The sequence below is a fragment of the Silene latifolia genome, chromosome 6, assembly GCF_048544455.1.
Source record: "Silene latifolia isolate original U9 population chromosome 6, ASM4854445v1, whole genome shotgun sequence".
NCBI lineage: Eukaryota > Viridiplantae > Streptophyta > Magnoliopsida > Caryophyllales > Caryophyllaceae > Silene > Silene latifolia.
Genome location: NC_133531.1, coordinates 25565290 through 25591181, shown reverse-complemented (window position 1 = coordinate 25591181; position 25892 = coordinate 25565290). Strand labels below are relative to the sequence as shown.

At 36.4% G+C, this 25892-nt stretch overlaps 4 protein-coding genes and 1 pseudogene across 4 annotated transcripts; 2 read left to right on the top strand and 3 right to left on the bottom strand.

The window, feature by feature from the left end:
* Window positions 1-1702: 1702 nt before the first annotated feature.
* Window positions 1703-6762, bottom strand: LOC141587893 (protein FAR1-RELATED SEQUENCE 11-like; annotated as a pseudogene).
* A 724-nt stretch (window positions 6763-7486) lies between these two features.
* On the top strand, window positions 7487-8734 carry LOC141587892 (F-box/kelch-repeat protein At3g23880-like). The gene has a single exon (XM_074409357.1). It carries the CDS (start codon window positions 7487-7489, stop codon window positions 8732-8734), a length of 1248 nt encoding a protein of 415 aa, XP_074265458.1.
* A 1582-nt stretch (window positions 8735-10316) lies between these two features.
* Window positions 10317-11393, bottom strand: LOC141587891 (nucleosome assembly protein 1;1-like). The gene is made up of 2 exons (XM_074409356.1): window positions 11389-11393; window positions 10317-10899 (listed from the first exon to the last, which is right to left on the bottom strand). Exons 1-2 carry the CDS (start codon window positions 11391-11393, stop codon window positions 10317-10319), a joined length of 588 nt encoding a protein of 195 aa, XP_074265457.1.
* A 4416-nt stretch (window positions 11394-15809) lies between these two features.
* LOC141587890 (nucleosome assembly protein 1;2-like) lies at window positions 15810-16658 on the bottom strand. The gene has a single exon (XM_074409355.1). It carries the CDS (start codon window positions 16656-16658, stop codon window positions 15810-15812), a length of 849 nt encoding a protein of 282 aa, XP_074265456.1.
* A 4083-nt stretch (window positions 16659-20741) lies between these two features.
* LOC141587889 (uncharacterized) lies at window positions 20742-22295 on the top strand. The gene has a single exon (XM_074409354.1). It carries the CDS (start codon window positions 20742-20744, stop codon window positions 22293-22295), a length of 1554 nt encoding a protein of 517 aa, XP_074265455.1.
* Window positions 22296-25892: the final 3597 nt, after the last annotated feature.

Genomic DNA, 25892 nt, shown 5'->3' with positions numbered 1-25892 from the left:
CTGAAAAGGTAGCTGAAACCTGAAAAGGTAGCTGAAAACTGAAAAACTAACTGAAATCTGAAAAGCTAACTGATAAGGTAGCTGAAAATTAAGAGCTGATAAGGTAACTAATTATATAAAAATGTGTTTGACAAACTAGCTTAAAAGGTAAAATGATCCGACAAAATAAGTCATTTCAGGTACCTGATTATTTAATATTATAGAATAAAGGGATAAAAAATGGAAAATAAGTCATTTCAGGTACCTGATTTCTCAAATGGTACTTGAGGTAGCATTTCATTTCAGGTACCTTATTTGACCAAATAAGCTATTTGCCAAACACTTGCAAAAAAATCAGCTACCTGAAATTTTGGTCAAATAAGCTACTTTGGTCAAATAAGCTACCTAAAGTGTCGTGCCAAACAAAGCCTAAATGAATAGGCAAAATTCTCAGTTTTCCCGCCTAAAAAATATTTCCTAAAATGGGTTAAGTATTTGTAGCATATACTATAGGTATGATGGTTATAAATGGGCATAATTTTTACATGTAAATATTTACAAGATTCAATATATTACATTCCCTACAAATTTATCTCCAGTCTTTTTATGATACGAAAATTCTTTTTTTTTTCTTTAAATAATTTTACGATAAAAAATTATTGACATTTTATGATAAGAAGTTCTTCTAAAAAATATGTTCACCGGCTCAATTTAAAATCTATAACGGGGTCCAAACAAATTACTTCATTATAATTTGGACCACAGAAACACGGAGATGATACGGTTACACTCAGTGTATAGAATCTTATATACACCATTAATAAAATTTCGACATGTTGAACAATTTAATATTACTAATAGAGGCGACATGTGGAAGAATCCCTCTTCTACTAAAAGAACAAGAGCTTTCTAAATTTTTCCCGCCTAAGTGAAATGTTTAATGATTGGTCATTGCTCCTCACATTATATCATATTAATACCGCCTAAGTAAAATGTTTTATGATTGGTCATCACTCCTCACATTATATCATATTAATTCTATACCATAAATATGAGATACTATTACGAATTTTTAATTTGTAAACACACATTAATGAGATATTATAATTTTGTTATACATGTGGTACCGCATTAATAATAATACGTATGATATGAGACAAAATATTATGCTCAATTTTTTTTAGTAATTCTATTTTCCTGTCTTTTGATACAAATGTACTACACGTTGACTATCTCCTTTTGCCAATTTTCTAATTTTATTGTATAATTAAGTCATTACTCGAGGTTATTCTTTTGGTTAATGTAATCGCATAATATTATCATACGTAATAGTTAAGTAATTTATATAATTAGGTACAGCTAAAAGGTCAATCTTATCTGGTATGAAAACTATCAAATTTTCTCTATTACGAGTATATCGCTTAAGCATGTTACCAAGCTATAATATTTAATGTATTTGTAAATTATTATCTAAAATACCGCGCATTTGCGCGGGATCTACACTAGTTTAGTTAATAAAAGAATATTTTTTCTTATAAATTTATTTAAATAGCATTAAAATTATAAACAGCTCTTTACAAACTTATGTAAATATTTATTGAGATTTAAAACTGACGTTTACATAACATATATCATATCTACTAGATATTGTTAAGCATTATAATGTGGCGATAGTTGTCTTAATTTAATTTAATTTTATTTTTAAAGGATAATTAATTTATATTCATTTCATCATATTTTGAATAAAAACTCGTAATATGTGACGACAAAGTATTCCAAGGAACTCAAATTGTTTACAATTGCACATTGCAATCTTTCCATCCCAAAAAACTCTCCAACTTCGACTATTTTCACCTTGATAATACCTCACAACAAAGTTATGGTTATCTGCATTAAATATTGCATAATGATCGACTTGCCTTTTGATATTCCTCCTTAAACTTTTGAAAAGAAAACTAGTTTTTGTGCTCGTGCATAAGCACGGGCCGTTTTAAATATTAAGGTGAAATTATGTATTTCACAACTATAACAAGAAGAATAACATATAACGTTTGAACTCATAATCAAGGAATATCAAAGTACAAAATTTACAATACAAGTCATTTTATGGGAAAAAAAATACAATAAGAAATTGGATGCATCTATACCATTACATTTTGTAACATGTTGCCTACACTATTCCTCAATTTATAATCTTTATCCCTCTATAAGTTAATACAATAGTATGTCACAATTAAAAATGTTGACCCTTTAGTCGACTGATAGTAAAAACCACTTGAAATCGATTCCATATCCCCTTTCTCTTGATTTCTTTTAATTTTGTCTATTTAAATGTTCATTTAATATGTAAATTAAGAGTGTATTAAAGAATAGAAAGAAAAAAGAGATTAATCTTCTTTTCTCTTTAACTCTCGCATTTGTTTTGGTGATCATTCGTGTATTTTATTTCTATGAGTCTTTTCATATGCCTAATGTTAATTGTCAACTTGAACATTTACTTGTGCAACTTGTAAATATGAGAATGCTTGGAATGATTACTTAATAAATAATTCAAATTAAAGGATTGTTAAAATACCACGCGGATTAAAATTTATGACTTTAGTTAACCTTTTAACTATATTGTATAGATAATATACTCCGTAGTACATATAAGATTAGTTTTGGGACAAAAGGTACTAGAGTAAAATAAGGATCAAAACTTTGTAGGTGAACTCTAATAATAATTATTATTAGTACTAGTAGTAGAAAATGAGCAAAACTTATTACACGTGTCTTGGAATCACGCAATCAATAGAGATTTATGCATATACAATTCCAAACATAGATGCTTCCTATTCGACCATTCATCCAAAGTATAATCAAAACAACATTATTATACTTCATACGAACTGCTAGCCTTCCCTAGTTCATGAGAAAATAAAATATAAACAAATCGTGAAAAAAAATATTTATGCAAAAAATATTGTGACCTATAGAATAATATATTTGATGGAAAATAAAAAAAAAATCGATTTAATGGCTTGAAAGTATTGAAATTGGAAAAATGAATTAGAGAATAAGCATAAGTTTCTAACTAATAATCATGCAAAATATTTATTATCCATATAATAACACTATGATAAGATAAAATTGACATCCTTGCATCTTATTTTTATACTTTAACTAAACAATTTGATTTGTAACCTGTTTGACAAAATAAAAAAAAGAACATAAATGTTAACACTGTAAACTAAAGTGTAGGAATGAGGGAAATACAATTATGTAACATGTCAACAATAATGTTATTAATTATTCGTGCTATCATTTGATATTGCAAATACACCATTGTAGAAAAAAGAAAAGTCGACAAAAATGAAAGAGTCATTCAAACCAAGAAAAAAAAATCTGTAAAGAAGATTCATAGCCATTATTTCCAATCACGTGCAATGCTATTGATATTTGAGTATTTCATCCTCTTGCAATATTAACATAAATAGAAAAATAATAACTAATAAGATTCTAATAATAATAATAATAATAATAATAATAATAATAATTAATTTAGTTCTGTATGTATACTTACCTACCAATTTTTTGAATAAAGTTAAAAATTCATCATCCTGCAATAGTAATACAAACACAAAAATAATAACTAATACGATTCTAATGAATTTAAAACATAATAATAAAGATAAAAAAGCAAAAACATTTCTTTTCTTTTCTATGTATATTTTATGTACCAATTTTTTAAATAAAGGTGAAAATTAGGATGGTTATAATAGTTACATATATATGAAAAATTTGTAATTAATTCTCTCATAATTTCAACCGTTTATTAGAGGGAAGAAGAAAAATTTTATGAATGAAAGGAAGATAAAAAAAAAATATGTGACATAAATATGAAGTTTAGTAATGGTCAAAGGAAAGTAAAAAGGTCATCTCATTAAATAAAAAGAATAAAAGTTAAATAAATAAGGTAATTGGATAACAAAAATTATAAGAGGGGAGGTCAACGGTTTACAATGATTTTTTTTATTTGTTTACAACATTGATTTTTAATTTTCTTAACTTAAACTTATAAGCATATGTATGACATATGACAATTCATCTTCTCTAATATTAAAACATAAAAATGAGTAAGGTAACTAGGTGCTGTTTGGCCTTGATTATGTAAAATAGCTTTTTCTTTTTAAAATGAGTTTATTCAGAAGTTACTTTTCGGAAAAATTTTGGTTGTTTGGCCAAACTTTTGTAAAAACGTTTTTTTAATAAATATTTATGTTTGGCCTGACTACTTTTTGAGCTTTTTAGGCATTAGAGTGAAAATGTAGAAGTAGAAGTAATAATTTTTTACTTCTACTTTTAGGGGTTAATAATCAACTTTTGGCTTTTTAAAAACACTTTTAATCCTCCCTAATTTATAGTGTTTGACCTAGTTTCTACTTTTTCATTTGCAAAAGCTCTTTTAAAGCTAGGCTTTATGAGATTAAATTTTGTCAAATTAATATAAATATTTTTTAATTATGTGATTAATGAATTTTAGGTTTTCATCTTTTGAACTTCTACTAATGTAAATACATTATTAAATAATAGGTAAAAATAGAAGATGAAAATTCATGTAGACATAAGTAAAGAGTTTAGTGCTAGCATGATACTTTTTTAGTAAATTAAGTGAATTAAATAAATCAATGACATGTCACAATAAAAAAATTGCCACGTCACATTTATTTGTCATATCGCATGCCACGTCACATTTAAATTAATGGTTTAAGTACCCTTTTAATAAGATTGTATAGATGGAGTGAGCACTTGATCAACTTGTCGTTCCAACGATGTTGTAACCCTCAGTATATCCACCCTAGAAATAGCTAACATGTTATCATGGGACTGTTTTTGCATGATTTCTTGAACAGCAACATCAACTTGTTAAATATATATAGAACAATATTTTAGGGGTACAATACGTTATTAGTCAAAAGAACTCCATCAAAATAATCAAAATAATAATTAAGAAAATTAAATATCCAATAAGTATAAATAGTATTAGTTATGTACCTGTTTGGCGAGATCAGTCAACGTGTAGTTAGATAAAACAAATCTCTTAATGAAACCATTTATGTACTCTGATCTACCGGTGGTCGTCATTCCTCCAAAATAGTAACCTCGGAGATAAGGGGGCACCCAAGAATGTTTTATTTCATATAATCCTTTTATGTGCTTGTTGTCTTGCAAATTGTATTTGGCTATTGTAAGAGGCCATTGGCTCTCGAATTCTTCAATGTCCTCCAGTTTATAAAGTTTATAGAAATCTTTGCACCAGTTTTGGTAGTCATGACGGAGAATAGATGCAAAGCACCCACTAAACTTGTATGTTATATGCCATATGCAAAAAAAATGTTTAGTAAATGGCAACTGATCTTGGGCTATTGCTTCCCTCATCCATGGATCTTGATCTGTTATTATTGTTTTTGGTGCATTTTTCATTACAGCTAAAAATGTCTACGTACCAACAAAAAAGACTTTCATTAAGAATTGCATATAAGACAATCTATTAATCGTAAAAGTAAGTAACAAAAACAATAAAGGTTAGCCTGAAATCAAACCAAATGGATACACGTATAGTAATGATTCATGAGCATTGACAATACTTGATTAATGCAATTTGACACCACGTACAATATTGGTCTTGAGCGTAGGAATTGCATATGAGACAATGCTAAATGAATAGAAGTACTCAATGATAACATTACTAGTTAATTTAAGCGTAGGAAATGACGATAATATAGAAAAAAAAAACGTACTTTCATTAACCATGTAAATGCTGATGTGGTAGGAAATGACGATAATATAGAAAAAGAACGTACCTTCATTAACCATGTAAATGTTGATGTGGTCTTATTTCGAAGAAGATCAAATCCAAATAATACCGTCTTTCCATGATTATTGACTCCAACAAATATTCCACAAAGCATGTCGTATATGTTAATCTTATAAGTTGTATCAAAAATAATAATGTCTCCGTATTTTTGATACCATTCAAAATATTGAGGAGGACACCAAAATTCGTGCTCTAATTTTTTTTTCATGATCAACTTTAAGAACATACTTGAAATTGTTATTTTTGTCTTTGCAAGATTTAAAGAAATCTAACAAGTTCATAACATCATTTCCTGCAACTTTTTTCTTTACTCGGCAAAAGAGATTACGGACATCTCTTTCAAGAAACGGAAGATCCCCATGATTTACATTTTTTTCTAGTTCAATCACACGAATAATTTGACGAACCGCGAGTCCTGCCTCTTTTAAAAGAAGTATACGTTTCTCATCCTCGGAAGTTATGACACGATTGACGGGAAGAAAACGAGTGTATGATGGAGAAAGCAAATCATGGTTATGAACTGTTATAAATGTCGTAACATGCCACTGTTCAGAAAAAATATCATTAGAACGACGCCATTTAATGCGCATATGAGCATTACACTTACATTTGGAAGACAATCTGTTTCTTTGCTCCTTGTTTGAATCGATTTCTTTTAATGGTTGACATCCACCTCAATGACAAAAGAAGTCTCGTCTCACAATTTTATTACCATCCTTGTTTTGTGTACGATCTTTACGAATGCTAAAACCGTGATGTGCATAATTTTGATACAGAACAAACACTTCTTCTTCACTTAAAAATGATTGACCAACAAATGGCTCAAATTCACTGGCTTCTACAGACGAAGTTTGAATTCTAATAAGCGTATTAATAATTGATGTATTTTCATTCTCATCTGTTGGTAATTTATTGAGATCAAACATTATTTTCTTTTTCTTAAACTTACATTAAAGTTTTTATCTCAACAAAAATGGTTGGGGTGGAATAAGTTGGGGTTAACAAACTAATATAGGACTACTGTTAAATATATATAGTAGCAGCAAATGTTAATCTAAAGGGCATTAGTGTACTTTTATTAGCAAATAACCCAACTAAATGCATATACGGTTGTTTCTTCAACGAGATTTAGCGGGATGAGTTCCTATTTCTAAGGAAACAGATAATTTCAGTCAATTGAAGCCTATTTCTAAGGAACTTAAACTGTAAGTATAAAGAATTATCTACTCTATCAATAGCCCCCGGGGCATCCGATAACATTTCCTTATAAATTTAGTATGTTATTAAAGTACTAGTTGGAGGTATTTTCCTACTTTTGTCGTTCGGTAAGTAGTAAATTTTAAGGCCCAAAAAGCCCATTTAGGCCTGAAAGCCCAATTTAGTCCATCAGGGCCAGCCTTGAGCCCGCTAAATAGGCCCACACATCTGGCCTAATCCAGCCCAGCCCACATGTAGGCCTTTTTTTATCCGGGCCCAGCCCAAGCCTGCATAGGCTCGGCCCATGATCACCCCTAATGTCCATGTCTAATTAAAGATTCTAGATCTTTGTGTTTTATGGAAACTCAAACGAATAGTGTGAATTTCCAATTACCCTACTTCCGTACGCGCAATTTACCACCATCAGTATCTTGCGATTTGATTATGAAGAGCATGAAGAAGGTAAAATCATCATCATCATCATCATCATCAAGCTATTGCCAACGTGTATCCCACGTATCAGAACTCAAGTACTTACCACCCGAAGTTTGGACTCAAATTTTCGCAATATTGCGGGTTAAAACCCTAGTACGACTCAGGTGTGTCTGTAAATCTTGGTGCTCTATCATCGATGACCCTGATTTCATTAACATACATCTCGAACTTTGCTCAATTAATGTTGACAAGAATAAATTATTGTTAAGCGTCCAAACGTTTATTAAACGCCGCCCTAGAGGTTGTGTATACATTATGACAGTTCGTCGAGCTGACACCCTTGGAAAACCTGCTAACATTTTCAAGAACCCTGAATACTACAGTCTTCGGGGGAATTGTGACGGGTTGCTTCTAATGTGCCGCACTGGCCTCGATCATTGTCCTGAACTGACAATATGGAACCTTAGTTGTAGAAAATCATTGCTACTTCCCCCTTGCCCTTTTCCTCAATTTTATAATCGTCTTTCCGATTATATATGCGTATTTGGTTTTGCCTCTCAAAGTAAGGATTATAAAGTAATTTTGATCACAATTGAAAGATATGAGGATCCAAAGGCCATGATGAATTTTGCAGTTTATACGCTAAGTGATCAACGATGGAATGTCAGAAATAATGGCTGCGGTATCAGCCATGATTACTTTAAACGTATGTTCGAGTCTTCTCCTTACAGGAAATTTGATTGTTACTTTCAAGGGGCAGCGCACTGGTTTGGAAATGATCCGTGTGGGGATAATGGTAATTATAGAATAAAACATACCCATCTTGTTTCCCTCGACTTTAGTTCGGAGAAATTCACCTTTATGGAACTCCCAAATACTTGTGATGAGCAAGAAACTTTCTGGTTTATGTTTCTTATTGGGGAATCGCTAGCTATTTTCAGTATTTCTCATGTAAGTTCAAACATATGGGTGCTGGAACAGGACAGCGGAAAGCGAGAGTGGACTTTATGGTTTTCAGGAATTTCGAGCAAAGCTGGTTTCAACTTATTTAAATCGCACTCACGCGAGAATTCAGTGGTATTCTACTATGAGAGTGTTGACGGTAGTAGACATCTTAGGTGTGGGACAAAGTCCTATAATCTTGCGGATTGCCGAGTACAGATTCATGGCAAATCTATAAAATGTTTTAGAGAATTGCAAAACTATTCCGAGAGTTTGGTGTTGCATAAAGGATATGGAGCTGAAGACCTGCCTTCTTTTCCATAAATGAAGACCCTCTGTTGGCAAACAATGGATATGACGGACTGTGCTTCTTTCTTTATTGATGTTTGGATTAATTAGTTTCGCTTTATTCGTTATTGGTTAATCGGATAATAATCTTTGCGTGTTTGCAAAACGTAGGTAAGACTTTACATATCCGACCCCCCCTACTCGAGCATAGTTGTTATTTAAGATACTCGAGAATCAATCAAAATATTCTGGATTCAATTTTCATCGTGTATTGTAGTTTGAGCGCTACAAACTTTTTAATTTCCTTTTCTTCAGTAATTCATTGTTGTCGATCGTTTTCAGATTGCTCTTTATAACTACTTGTATAAAATTAGGACGGTGAAGATGGAGTATGGTGATGGAAGCGTAGATTTACAGTTCAATAGAGAGCTAGTAAAACAGTAAATGTGTCAGTTACTACTCATTCCCAGGGGCGTCTAAGGCCACGGGCGTGGGAACTGCGCCTCCGATTATGATTACTGTATTTACAAGTTTTATTGATAAAATTCAATACAAATCTCGAACAATAGTACACGTGTTCATTCATATTTGGGGCCTCATTTTTTGGTTGAATAGCCACCATGAGACCGGAGTTTGATGCTCCTATTTCCAACTCTAGAAAAGAGTACGACCCTAAACAACTTTATCAGCTGATTGAGCGCATCAATCTGTCAATGGGGCGACCCGACCCCTTAACATTATGATGACAAACCAACTTAAACAGCTATACCATTGAAAAATCATTGCATACGAGAGGTTGTGGGTTCAAATTCTGTTGAACTTTCGTTTTATATTGATCTTTGTCCCTTGTTAGAAAAACGCGCACTCACTCATATTACCAGATGTGAAACCCAAAAAGCAGAACATCTCGGCTTGGTGTAACTCATATACAACATGTACAACAATTTTTAAAATGACTTTGCTTTTCTAATATGTAGATTCATGCACGATTTATATAAATTTTTTACTTTTTAAATTATACGGATTGCAAATTATTAAAAAGAAACTAAATTGAAAAATTATACTTCCTCGAATCCGCTATTTTCTTCGCCTTTGATGTGGACACAAGGATTTAAGTGGGGTGTAATACTACGGTCTTCAGTGTCTTTGGGTACTCTATCGAGTGGGGCTTATTCTGTCGAGTAAGTATGTTTTTACGCAAAACAGTAGCTGGCCTGATGGTTAAAAAAGATTGAAGTAGAAATTCTTTAAAGTACCCTACATTTATTGAAATATATTTTAAATTATCCTAATTTATTTAACACTTTAGAATACTTATTCACATTAAACCCTTGTAAATTTTGATGTCAAATTAATAAGCCAGAAGGTCAATACACTATTAGAAGCAGGAGATTCGAATTTATGACCTATTGTCCACTATATCTTATTTTCAACCGAAAGTACTCCGTACTTGTAATTTCAACCATAGATGGATGTCCCAAGACAAGACAGTTTTCACAATTAGCAACCAAAACCACTGTTAATTATTTTTGCAATTGTACCAAAAAAAAAAAAAAAAAAAAAAACTAGTCACATACAAGTATACAACCCTCATCATGTGAACCAAAACCAGAACCAGTTATGTGATTGCTTTCGTCGTCATCTCCATCATCCTCAATGTATGTTGAAATTCACCAGTAAACAATGACACGGCATGTGGAATGACATCGTAACATATCAATAACCCAATATTGTAATCAGGTTTCATAAGAGATCTCCACTGTTCACCTCTTAAGTGACGATCTTTATAGTCAGGCAATCCCGGGAGCGCAAAGAAATCAAAAAAACTGCCAGTCAACTCTTTCCCGGCATACCAACCAATTTGAGTCCCAATAGCATACTCTAGTGAAGAAAAAAAGGGATGATCATCATCAATAAAATAGGACTTTGTCAAAACAGAATTGCGAAAACACGGATTTGCGCCAAAACAGAACTTGAGCTCGATACAACAGTTAGGATCATCTTTTGAACTTCTAATTTTGCGCCAACTTATATCGTCGAGATATTGTAGAACATCTTCATCCTGCTTATGAATCAATGTGGCTACAACTTCATTTGCCTTCAACGCAGTTAGCCAGAAATTTGGTACACCTTTCCCTTTGCCAGATTTAATTTCTCCTTGATCAGCTGGTTTAATGCCATTAACAATCTCATATCTGTTTCTGAAGAGTTGTTGATATCAACAGTATATCTTCTATACCTCAAGAATCTTCCTCAAGCAATCAAATATCCACATAATCTGCAAATATCAATCACCATATGCACATAATACTTTAGTCAATATCTTGTAATCATAATCTTGTTAATATAGTCAAGTCTTGCACAAGGCTCCATCTAATAGCCTTATTTAGCTCCCTAAGATTAGTATAAATAGCCTAGCTAACCTTGTAATCTGTACAATTCATTTTCATTCTAATACACCTATCTTATATGGTATCCAAAAGCCTTCGATCCATCAAAACACCCGTCTTCAACCTCAGTCCTCAACCCGCCACCTTCAAAAAACCCAAAACCACCGCTGCCAACCTTCTTCAATCACCAACCATCATGACTCAATCCGACAACCGCGTACCCAACCCCCACGATGCTGAAACACCCTTGACTTCACTCAACTTGAATCACTGTGTGAAGCTTACCTCCGTCAATTATACCTCATGGCGGTTCCAGCTGACCCACATCCTTTTCGGGTTCAGTCTTCTGGGCTTCCTTGACGGTACCCACCCTCAACCACCACCCACGGTTCTCTCTGCCGACAAAACAGAAACCCCCAACCCCGCCTACCACACATGGCGAAAACAAGATGGCTTAATTTTAGGTGCTCTAATGGGCACCTTATCAGCCACAATACAAGCACTGATTGTCCGCGCAACCACCTCGAAAGAGGCGTGGGACATTCTTGCACATACCTACGCAAACCCATCTCGCACCCATATCCTCCAATTAAAGGATCGTCTCGATTCGATCCTTAAAACAGCTGACCAATCCATTACCGAGTATATGCACGCCATTAAGGCGTGTATCGACCAACTCGCGTTAATGGGCAAAGTATTGGACCCCGAGGATGTTGTATCCAAGGTCCTAAAAGGTCTCGATTACAACCTATTCAAACCAGTAATCGACGCCGTCCGAGCCCGAGACACCCCGATTACATTTGAAGCTCTTCATGAGAAGTTGCTTCAACATGAACTCCTCTTGAAACAAACTCCAATCAATGACCCATTTCAACCCACTGCCAACCTCAATTATCGTCACAATAATCAATACCGAGGCAATTACCGTTCCACCACTGCCCAAACACCTGCCTTCAACCAATCCCACGGCCAACCCTCCACCAACCAGCCTCCTAGACCCTTCAAAGGTCGCTGTCAATGGTGTCGTCAGGTTGGTCACGTAATAGCTGACTGTCCGCTGTTTAGAAAGCTATTTCCCACCATTATATTCCCTGCCCCTCCAACCCGCCAGCACCAACCAGGACCGCAGGCCCACAGCGCCACCACCCAGCCACCCAACAACAACTACTTGCTCGACAGTGGTGCGTCCAACCATGTAACCCATGACCTTGATACACTCGCCCTCCATTCGCCCTACCTTGGCCCTGATTCGCTGATAATTGGAGACGGTTCCGCACTCGAAATTACGCATACAGGTTCGTTTCAATTACCTAATTCAAATATTCAATTGACTAATGTCTTGCACGTACCAAAAATCTCACGTAACATTCTGTCTATTTCGCAATTATGTCGGGATAATAATGCTTACGCTATTTTTTCTTCATCTTCTTTTATTATTAAGGCAATCTCGACGGGTGCGACACTCCTTCAGGGCCGGGCTAAGGACGGCATATACGAGTTGAGTCCGAAGCAACCACAAGTCTACTCAAACCAAAAGGGCTCAACTACCCTCTCATGGCATCATAAATTAGGACACCCTTCTATTGATGTTATGAAAGCTATTAATAAAAATGCATTATTTCCTTCTATTTTCTCTAATTTTGAATACTGTGATAGCTGTCAAATTAGCAAAAGCAAAAAGCTACCATTTGCAACTTCAACGATTAAAACCACCGCACCACTAGACTTAATTTATTCCGACCTATGGACTAGTCCGGTTTACTCTCGCAAAAAATACAAATATTACGTCATATTTGTTGACCACTTTAGCAAATACATTTGGTTATTTCCATTAAAACAAAAATCTGAAACCATACAAGTATTCCTACGATTTAAAGCCTTGGTCGAAAAATATTTCCAAAAACCAATAAGACAATTTTTCTCCGACAACGGTGGAGAATTTCAAAAAATGACTCCCGCCTTACTAGATAATGGAATTAGTCACTTTACTTCTCCGCCACATACCCCCGAACATAATGGGTATCTTTGAAAGACGACACCGTCACATTGTTGAAACGGGTCTCGCCCTCCTTTCTCACGCAGTCTACCCACCACATTTTGGCCATTTGCCTTTAGTACAGCTACATATTTAATAAATCGCCTCCCTACTAAAACGCTAAATGGTCAAACACCGTATTTTTTAATGCATAATGTACAACCCAACTATAGCAAATTACATAACTTCGGCTGTCTGTGTTATCCATGGCTTCGGCCTTACACAAAACACAAACTTGACTACCGATCAACACCTTGCATCTTTGTTGGATACTCATCCACTCAAAGTGCCTTTCACTGTCTTGACCCAAAAACAAACCGCTTATATACCTCTCGTCATGTCAAATTTGTAGAAGACGAATTCGCTTACACTCGTCTTCTCACCACCACACCATCACCATCGACCAATACTAACCCGGATGATTGGTGTCACCTTATTCTTCCTGTCTTACCATCACCTCCCACAACACAAACCCCTCTTACTCAGTCCCAAACCCACTCAACACGACCACCCATAACCCAAGTATATACTCGACGTACCTCTCACGAACCAATTCCTTCCACAACTTCCACTGACCTCAATACTAACGATACCTCCGCGGCCACCAACCCTTCCACGGCTCCTCAAATCACCACGGAAACACCTCTCTCGGCCCCTAACGTATCATCTACACCTCCTTCTCCTCCTCCTCCTCCTCCTCCTCCTCCTCCTCCTCCTCCCACTCGCAATGTTGTCACCCGCCTTGATAACAACATTCGCAAGCCTAACCCACGATATGCAAACCTTGTCCTTGCTTCCGCTACACCCACCTCCTTACCAAAAACTGTTAAACAAGCTCTTGTTTCAACCCAATGGAAACAAGCAATGCAAGAGGAAGTTCAAGCACTTGATCGAAATAAAACATGGTCATTAGTTCCTCCTCAACCCTCTCAGAATATAATTGGATGTAAATGGGTCTATCGAATAAAATATAATCCCGATGGCTCCCTAAAACAACACAAAGCTCGGCTAGTAGCTAAAGGTTTTCATCAACGACCCGGCATTGATTTTACTGAAACCTTTAGCCCGGTCGTAAACCCACCACAGTCCGTCTAGTTCTCTCACTCGCAGATCACTCATGGTCTCTCCGACAACTTGACGTCAATAATGCCTTCCTACAGGGTACATTAACAGACGATGTTTATATGGCCCAACCTCAAGGCTTTATTGACGAATCAAAACCTGATTATGTTTGTAAACTCAACAAAGCAATCTATGGCCTAAAACAAGCTCCTCGAGCCTGGCATACTGAACTAAAAACCTATCTCCTCACCTATGGTTTCAAACAATCGCTCTCTGACTCATCTTTATTTATCTTTAAAACAAAACCAATATGTATATACATGCTTGTCTATGTTGATGACATTATCATCACTGGACCAAACCCTCAACATTTACAACATTTTATCGACCAACTAGCAAACCGGTTCTCTATTAAAGATCTTGGACCGTTATCCTATTTTCTTGGTATAGAAGTCACACCAAACAATCTTGGCCTTCACTTAAACCAATCCAAATATATTCATGATCTACTTCTAAAATACAACATGTCAGATGCCAAACCAACCACAACTCCTATGGCAACCGACAGTCATCTAATTCGTGAAGATGACAAACCGATTCATAACCACTCGAACTATCGAGCTATTGTTGGGAGTCTGCAATATCTTTCCCTTACCCGGCCTGATATTGCTTTCACAGTCAACCGACTTGCTCAGTTCCTTCATCATCCTACGTCCAACCACTGGGGCGCCTTAAAACGGCTACTTCGCTATCTTCAAGGAACACAAACCCATGGACTTCAAATCCATAAAAACTCTCCTCTATGCTTACACGCCTTTTGTGACGCTGACTTTGCAGGAGATAAGGATACCTACCTCTCCACCACTGGCTATATTATCTACCTCGGTCGCAATCCAATCTCTTGGTCTTCAAAGAAACAACGAGGTCTTGCTCTCTCAACCACAGAAGCTGAATTTCGAGCCGTCGCAGCTGTAACAACCGAAACACTCTGGCTCCGTAATCTTCTTACCGAGCTTCATATCACTGTCACAAAACCCCCAACACTATATTGTGATAATCTGTCTGCTACACTATATGCCAAAAATCCAGTCTTCCACTCCAGAATGAAGCATATGGCTCTCTCCTTTCACTTCGTTCGTGAACAACTTCAGCTTGGCCACATTCGCATACAACACGTTGCTAGCAAAGATCAATTGGCCGATGCTCTTACTAAACCGCTTCCCAGGCTTCGCTTTCATGAACTACGAAACAAGATTGGACTCCTCTCCTCGACGTCCATCTTGCGGGGGCGTATCAACAGTATATCTTCTATACCTCAAGAATCTTCCTCAAGCAATCAAATATCCACATAATCTGCAAATATCAATCACCATATGCACATAATACTTTAGTCAATATCTTGTAATCATAATCTTGTTAATATAGTCAAGTCTTGCACAAGGCTCCATCTAATAGCCTTATTTAGCTCCCTAAGATTAGTATAAATAGCCTAGCTAACCTTGTAATCTGTACAATTCATTTTCATTCTAATACACCTATCTTATAGTTGACACAGTGAAAGATGTATGTCTTCACTACATCTCCTTGCATGAAAGAACATGTCCTCAAGTTCATCATGCTTAGTCTAAATCTCCTTCAACAGCTTTACGTTTTGTTGGACCGCAAACAATTTCATTGATTTTGCATTTTTGTGGGAGTTGCTAATATCATCAAAATTTTCTTCAGTGAACAAATGCACAGCGTGGGGGATAATATCTTCTTTGAGGTTTACCCCGACATTATAATCTTGTTTCATCAGGTAAATCAGGGACTCAACCATTTCATCAATATCATCAACATCAACATCAAGAATCTCAAAGCGTTTAAAGAAATTGAAGAAACTGTCACGAGCTAATGTGATCATCCCAACAGAAGACTTGCACTTTCTGAGAACTATATTTGTCAAACATTTCCGAGGAAACCACTTAATTTCAGTCCCAAAAGCTCTCGCGAGAAGATCATTATCTTCATCAACCATGCAATATGTTTTCGACAAAACTGGATTCCTAAAATATGGATTGTGATCAAAGAAGAACTCAATCTTGAAACCGGTAGCTTTAGCCTGTGGATACTCATCCTTTGACAGTTCAATTCTACGCCACTTAATATCCTTGAGATATTTCAGAGCATCTTCATCATGCTTCTGAATCATTAAAGCCACAACTTCATTTGACTTCATTGCGGTGAGCCAGAAATTAGGTACTCCAATATCTTGACCAGGTTTATCTTTCCCTTTAACTACCTTAGAATCACCATTAACAATTTCATATCTCTTTTCGTAGAGTGGTTGAAACTTTTTTCGGTATTCCTTTTCAAGGGTTTTCCTCTCCTCAAAGTGCTTCAACTCAAGACCATCTACCTTACACTGAATTTGTTTCAAGTCTTCTAGGGAATGTTTAAGCTGTAATTTTTCCATATAGTCCGAATTCTCCATTACCAGCGCCGCCGCTTGTTGATGTTCTTCGATCGCAGGACAATGCGGCCCAAGTTGCTTGCGGTAAATTCTTTATATACCTAAACCCTAACTGATTTCCGGTCGATACCAGAAGCCTCTACAAAACCCAATACCTAGTACACATAATGGGTCAGGGAATAATTTATCATTAATATATTTTTTAACATTATAAAATTACGATGAAATAAATTTTGAGACAAATTCACTGCTCCCGCTATTAATATTTTACTCTTATTAATGAAACAATTGTAATAATATTTCACTACTTGCCCGTAATCATGGTTTCTTTCACAACTCCCGCCGTAATTATTGTTATTGTCACTACTGTCACATTAATATTGATAATTTCACTACTCCCGCCGTAATTATTGTTAATTTCACCATTGCCGCATTAATATTGATTATTTCACTACTCCCGTTATTGTTTCTACCACTCTAGCTAATCTCGTTGATAATATTGTTACTTTTACTATTCAAATGAGTGATTGCTATCATATAATTATATCCAATGTTACTACAATTATTTTCTTTACTGACAAAATTACTTTTACTACTTAGACATGCAATTTTAAGAGAATTATATATTTATATAAATATATTACATATATGCATTAAATCAAATCGAAAGAATTATGCAATATTATATATTATGAAATCTAACTTGAATTATTTATAACCTACTTATTATATTTGTTTATGTTAAATAATTAACATCTCTATACATCTAATAAACTATAAAGTTAAAATTGCATAGATTTTAAACTTAATATATAATTTTATGATGATGATAATTAATACCATAAGTGTCCATATTTACACTAATTAATTATTTTATTTTAAGGAAATTGACCATCTTAATTAATTATTTTATTTGAAGGAAATTGACCATGATTAGGAAAATTACCAAGTTTCTATATAATTTAATTTTAACCCAAACTATATAATATTTGCATTGAGATCCCTTAATCGGGTCCATCACACGGTGCTATTGATTTAAAACTATATAGTATAATTAATTTGTATAACTTTCTTTAATTACATTGAAGTCCATTGGTTTCTGGATTTAATATATAGTACTAGTATTGGTGCCCGGCTTCGCCCGGGCTACCTCTACTTACCATTAAATTTTTTTTTTCATTAAATAAATACTTAAAGTTGCATAACTCATAAATTTATCATTAATATATTTTTCTATGACATATCCTAAATTACGATTAAATAAATTGTGAGAGTTATTCACTACTCCCGCTATTAATATTTTACTCTTATTAATGAAACAATAGTGATAACATTTCACTACTTGCTCGTAATCATTGTTACTTTCACTACTCACACCGTAATTATTGCTACTGTCAGTACTGCCACATTAATGTTGATAATTTCACTATAATTTCACTACTCCCGCCGTAATTATTGTTACTGTCACTACTACCGCATTAATGTTGATAATTTCACTATATACTTCCACTATTGCCGCATTAATATTGATTATTTCACTACTCTCGTTATTGTTTCCCATTGTTGTTTCTACCACTTTCATTAATCTCGTTGATAATATTGTTACTTTTACTATTCAAATGAGTTATTACTGTCATATAACTATATCTAATGTTACTACAATTCTTTTCTTTACTGACGAAATAATTATTTTTACTACTTAGGCATGCAATTTTAAGAGGATTATATATTTATATAAATATAATACATATATGCATTAAATCAAATCGAAAGAATTATGCAATATTATATATTATGGAATCCAATTTGATTTATTTATAACCTTCTTATATTATATTTTTTTATGTTAAATAATTAACATCTCTATACATCTAATAAACTATAAACTTTAATAAAATTGCATATATTTTAAATTTAATATATAATTTTATGATGATAATAATTAATTCCATAAGTGTGCATGTTTATACTAATTAATTATTTTATTTTAAGGAAATTGACCATCTTCTATTCTTCTATAAATATTTAGGAAAATTATCAATCATCTTCTTTCTTTTAGTCTCCTTGAAATTGACATCTTAGTTAATTATTTTATGTTAAGGAAATTGACCATCTTGATTAATTATTTTATTTATTTTAAGAAAATTGACCATGTTTTAGTCTCTTACAAATGTTTAGGAAAATTACCAAGCTTCTATATAATTTAGTTTTAACCCAAACTATACAATATTTGCATTGAGATCCCTTAATCGGGTCCATCACACGGTGCTAGTGATTTAAAATTATAGAGTATAATTAATTTGTATAACTTTCTTTAATTACATGGAAGTCCCTTGGTTTCTGGATTTAGGCTCCGTTTGGCACGACACTTCAAGTAGCTTATTTGACCAAAGTAGCTTATTTGACCAAAATTTCAGCTACCTGATTTTTTTGCAAGTGTTTGGCAAGTAGCTTATTTGGTCAAATAAGTTTTCTGAAATGAAATGCTACCTCGGGTAGCATTTGATAAATCAGGTACCTGAAATGACTTATTTTTCATTTTGTACCCTATATTCTATAATATTAAACAATTTTCATATCCTTTAACGTCATTTTACCAAAATCAGCTACCTTTTCAGCTAGTTTGCCAAACACATTTTTATATAATCAGTTACCTTATCAGCTCCTAATTTTCAGCTACTTTATCAGTTACCTTTTCAGGTTTCAGTTAAATTTTCAGTTTTCAGCTACCTTTTCAGGTTTCAGCTATCTTTTCAGGTAGTTTTGCCAAACAGAGCCTTAATATATAGTATTGATTGATGATTCATTATTAATTAATCAGTCCGTCTTTCTTCAGATCGCAAGTTACGTCTGAAACAGTAAGACCTCTTACAAGTGGAAATCACATGGGTGGTGGGACACCCCATGTGCTTTCCCACTCACTTCCTAAATGGGAATTTTGTGAGAGAAAACGGTCCGTCTTATTATTTCAGACGGATCTTGCGGTCTGAAATGAGAATTTGTGTTAATTAATGGATTTGATCTTTTCCCTCCCAAAAAACTTATCCAAACCCGCTAATAATACGCTTAGAGCACTCACAATGGATTTGACCTACCTCCTATTTTTTCACTCACCCTCTATTTTTATGACACCTCAATATCTTTTCATTTACCTTATTTTTCATTATTATCATCCTCTTTCTTTATCTCCTCTAGTTTTCTTACCACAATAGAGAGGATCCTCTTAAATTGTTAATCTTACTTTAAATAATCTCATATTTGATAAATAAATAAATTATTAAACACAAAGAAAATAATGATTGGTTAGTGGGCACTAGGGCCAATGTTTACTTTCCTCTACTTTCCTCTTAAAGTAGAGGAAGTAACCATCTTCCTCTTGCTAAGAGGACATGTAACATATGTCTCACAATAGAGAGGATGTCCTTTTAGAAGAGAGAGGGTAAGAGGATGCACAATCCTCTCTAGTGTGGGTGCTCTTACGAAAAACTCAAAACCGACAAAATGAGTACGCAGGAATCAAAGGATATCTCAATTCTCAAGTAACCAATTCAGATCACTTGTAACAATATGTTCTATTTTTATACTTCTACTATTCAACATGTATGCTCATTCATTCGTATAAGAAACGTTTCACAGATACAGAGCGATTAATCTGACTTCCGTTAACTCTCAAGAATGGCAACGAGTTTCAAACATATGCTACTTGTTTAATTGTGAGAATGGGCGAAGAAATCAGTAATCATGAAAAATCTATAAATAATTGAGAGAAAGAAATATAGACAACCAAAATGTAAACAATTATATGTAGAATTCAAGGCATAGACAGCCAAGGAATGCCAATAACACGAATTCTCGCTTCTAAACAAGCAAGGGGAATGATCGGAAATTCGGAATTTATTAGTAAATAGATAGCGTAGATATCGTATTGTTTATATTTGTCTATATTTTATATTGTGTTCACACATGTATAGCGACTATATAATGTAACTCGTAATCTCATTATTATTTAAGGAATATAATTCTATCATGGTATCATTGTTTTAGGTTTTTTTCCAAATATTCCTCCCCTTCGAACCCTAGCCGCAATTCGCCCCTGCCACGGCAATGACGAAAGACGGCGCCACCAGCAAGTCCGACAATGGAGTCTCTGGTAAGTCCATTCTCCACCCGGTCTATTCCGTCACTAATATTTTAAATAAGGTTCGAATGCTTGACGGAGTTAAGGTTAATTACTCCGCTTGGGTGAAATTGTTTACCCTTCACGCTCGTGGTTATAAGGTCCTTCACCACATCGATGGTACTAAACCCCCTGCCGTGACTAGTCCTGATTTTGATTCTTGGTCTGAAATCGACGCTCATGTCCTACAATGGATCTACGGATCCGTGTCCGGTGATATTTTGCTTCGAATTCTGAAGACCGAATCCACGGCCTACGAGGCGTGGGTTCGCTTGCAAAATCTGTACCTTAATAATAAGGGTTCCCGTGCAGCGGCTCTTGAACACGAGTTCACGAATTTGTCTCTTGAGAAAGCTTCGTCTCTTGACGATTACTGTCAGCGTCTCAAGGACATAGCCACACAACTCACCGATGTTGGTGGCAAAGTCGATGACCAGCGCTTAGTTTTGCAATTGGTCCGTGGTTTGCCTTCTGCGTATGATACTGTTGGTGCTTACATCAATCAACAATTACCTAGTTTTGAAGCAGCGAGGGGTATGTTACAGTTGGAAGAGCAAACACGATCCGCTAGGTCCGAGTCGACACAAACCGCACTTGCGGCCCCATCTTCCCCGTCAGATTTATCGGACTCCAACGGGTCTGGTAATTCCTCTCAACCTCCTCGATATAATAATAGTAACAATGGTAATGGCAATTGGAACAAGCGCAACAACAACAATAAGAAGGGCGGTCGAAACAATTGGCGTAATAATAACGACAAAGGCAGTGGTAACAATGGTGGTGGCAAGACTTCCACTCCCAACCCCACCACTGTCACGTTTCCGGTATGGCCAGGTGCTCCGTGGCCCACTCCTTTGGGTGTTCCACCATGTCCTTACCCGACACAACCGGGTTGGGCATCTCCCTGGCAACCACAGCAGCAGCCGCGTCAGTCGACCCCTATGCAGCCACGGTTCTCGGTGCAAGCTCCTGGTTATGGCCAAGCGTATGTTGCTAGCCCGGCCTCCGGCTTCGACCCTGCCGCGCTTGGGCAGGCCCTGCAGACGATGACCATCTATCCACCCGATAATGGTCAATGGGTTATGGACACAGGCGCTTCGTCTCATTTGACATCCGAGTCAGGTACTCTAAATCCTCCCTTTAATTCGAGTCATATTCGGTCTATATTTGTTGGTAACGGTAAGTCTATTCCGGTTCTTGGATCGAGCAATGCTACCCTAACCCTTCCTAACCAAAAATTGTCCCTTAAAAATGTCCTTTACACTCCCAATATTATTAAAAATCTTATTTCAGTTCGTCAATTCACGAAAGATAACAATGTTACTGTTGAATTTGACCCACATGGCTTTTCTGTGAAGGATATTCAGACTGGGACAACGATAATGAGGAGCAATAGTACCGGTACTCTCTACCCCGTGTCAGCTACATCAAAGTCCGAACCGCCCATCACTGTCCTAGCCGAGTCACCCCGTGATCCATGACACTCTCGCCTTGGTCATCCTGGTTTTAATATTGTTCATTTTCTTAATAAAAACAATTTTATTAGTAGTAATAAGCAGTCCAACTTCAAACTTTGTCATTCTTGTCAAGTCGGAAAACATAAACGGCTTCCTTTTTCAGATTCTACTTCAATGTCTCTTGTTCCGTTTGATATTATTCATTGTGATTTGTGGACATCCCCTGTTCTTAGCAAAACGGGATTTAAATACTACATGGTCCTAATTGATAATTACACTAACTATGTTTGGGTCTATCCTCTAAAATTCAAATCTGATGCACCCGATAAATTCTTACAATTTCGCACTTTCATTCGCACTCAATTCACCAAAGAAATTAAAAGCTTTCAGTGCGATATGGGTCGTGAATTTGACAACTCCACCTTCCGTAATCTCGCTCAAAACCACGGTCTCACCCTTCGTTTTTCTTGTCCACAAACGTCACCCCAAAATGGTAAAGCGGAACGCATGATTCGACGACTAAATGAAATCATGTTAACACTCCTCCTTCACGCGTCCCTCCCTCCCACTTTTTGGGTCGATGCCCTACACACAGCAACCTACCTACACAATATTCTTCCTTCCAAACTCCTAAATTATCGATCCCCCGCTTCCGCCCTCTTCCTCCGTACTCCCACATACAAACACCTTCGTGTCTTCGGTTGCTTGTGCTATCCAAATACATCTGCCACGCGTCAACACAAACTCCTTCCCCGGTCCACATGTTGTGTCTTCCTTGGCTATCCCACCAACTATAGAGGGTACCGGTGTCTAGAGCTCGCTACTGGAAAAATTTTGTTGTCCCGTCATGTCACTTTTGATGAACACACCTTCCCCTTTGCCTCCATCGACACGCCCTCACCCACTGCCTATGACTTCCTTCAACCACCCCTCCCACCTCACACGTTCTCCTACCCATCAGCCCCTCCCCCACCCGAACCTCCAAACCCTCCCCCTAACCCGCAAACACAAAACCCACCCACCCCTACTTCCCCTATCACACCAACTCAAACCCCGCCCTCTACCCCTGCCCGTACTCCCACCCCTACACCTCCGCCTCCGCCTCTCCCACCACCTCCGTATCGGCCCCCAACCCAGCCTCATTCCATGGCCACCCGTGCTCGCCATGGCATTTATAAACCCATCGATCGCCTCAACCTCATAGCCTCTACCCCCCGCCATCTCACCTTTACCCAAATCCCCTAGTGTTGCTCTTCAAGACCCGAATTGGACTACCGCAATGAAAGCCGAGTATCGTGCTCTAATTGAAAATAACACATGGGATTTAGTGCCTAGGCCCTGATGCTTCTGTGATTAGGTGCATGTGGCTATATCGCCATAAGTTTAAGTCGGATGGTACTCTTGAACGCTATAAGGCGCGTTTGGTTGTTAATGGCAAAACTCAACAGGTTGGTATTGACTGTGATGAAACTTTTAGTCCTGTTGTTAAATCCACCACCATCCGGACTGTTTTAAGTCTTGTCATCTCCCGCTCCTGGCCGATACACCAACTTGACGTTAAAAATGCTTTTTTACATGGTGACCTTGTTAAGACGGTCTATATGCATCAACCACCCGGGTTTGTTGACAAGTCCAGACCAGGCCATGTCTGTAAACTCCGAAAATCCATGTATGGTCTCAAACAAGCCCCTCGAGCGTGGTATCAACGTTTTGCTAATTTTATCACCTCTAAAGGCTTTCGCAGCAGTATTTCTGATGCTTCATTATTTATTTATCGACGCGGCGCTGACATGGCTTATTTGTTACTTTATGTCAATGATATTGTTATTACTGCTTCGTCTAATCGCCTATTGCAGCAGATTATTCAGACTTTGTCCCGCGAATTTGCTATGACGGATCTTGGTGTTCTACATCATTTCCTTGGTATTACTGTCACTCGTTCTTCCACAGGTTTATTTTTATCTCAAGGACAGTATGCTAAATCCATTTTAGCGCGGGCTTCTATGTCGAGCTGTAACCCTTCGGTCACACCCGTGGACACTTCGGCCAAATTAAGTGCCACGGCTGGCCCTCCTGTTGCTGATCCGAGTTTATACCGTAGCTTGGCAGGTGCACTTCAATATCTTACTATTACTCGCCCTGACATTACCTATGCGGTTCAGCAGCTGTGTCTTTTCATGCATGACCCCCGTGAACCACACCTACAGTTTATGAAACGTGTTCTCCGTTATATTAAGGGTACTGTGGATTTTGGTTTTACCCTCACCGCGTCTAAGTCACACACTTTAACTGCTTATTCGGATGCTGACTGGGCCGGTTGTCCTGATTTTCGACGCTCGACCTCGGGCTATTGTGTTTTTTTGGGTGATAATTTGGTCTCTTGGTCCTCTAAACGCCAACCTACTGTTTCTAAATCTAGTGTAGAGGCCGAATACAGGGGAGTCTCTAATGCGGTTGCCGAAACTACTTGACTGCGTAATCTTTTGTTTGAGCTTCACATGCCTATTCGCCACGCCACCTTGGTTTATTGTGACAATGTTTCGGCCGTTTATTTGTCGGGTAATCCCGTTTAGCACCAGCGCACGAAACATATTGAGCTTGATATCCACTTTGTTCGTGAGCAGGTGCAGGTTGGATTGGTTCGTGTTCTTCATGTCCCTTCGTCGCTTCAATATGCTGATATTTTCACTAAGGGACTGCCGCGCCAGCTGTTCAATCAGTTCCGATCCAGTCTCAGCGTACAGTGTCCTCCCGCTTCGACTGAGGGGGTGTATTAGTAAATAGATAGCGTATATATCGTATTGTTTATATTTGTCTATATTTTATATTGTGTTCACACATGTATAGCGACTATATAATGTAACTCGTAATCTCATTATTATTCAAGGAATATAATTCTATCAGAATTGATATATTCAAAGTTACTTGACTAACAGCTAGAGGTTTTTCCCAATGCCATTGGGAAGATAAATGAGTAGTATTCTTTATTCATGGGAAATTCCTCAAATCACGCGCACCGTATCCTTTTGACAACATCAAACTCTCCAAATATGGTTCCAGTTTTAAATGAGAGCAAATATCTTTTTCGAGCTCCTGCACTTGGCAACTAGCTATATAACAAGCCTTGTTCCCGCAAACAAAATAGCCACCATCACCCTCGCAATAAAGCACCTTTCGACATTTTTTATAGCACAAACTGAATACTTCATAACCATCCCAACTTGATTTTCCCGAAAACAATAGAATCCATCGCTCCTTCTGGTTGTCCTGTTGTAGCACCCATATGATGGAAGTTGTCTCAGAAATACTGAAAATAGTTAGTGATTCTCCGAGAAGAAACAGAAACCTAAATGTTCTTTCGTCCCAACTAAATGGCAGTTTCAAAAACGTCATTTTTTCCTCATCAAAGGCAAAGGAACCAAGATGAGTAAATCCACTACTATCTCTATAATTTTGCTCGACCCAGTATGTTGCTCCTCGAAGGAAAACAGAAGTTGATAGCGAAGAAAATAGCCCAAACAAATTATTAGTGTTGAGATTAGTGACATTGAAGGGATTATCTCTTACAATCCATTGTTGATTACGGAGTGTATAAACTGCATAATATATCTTTAATGTGAA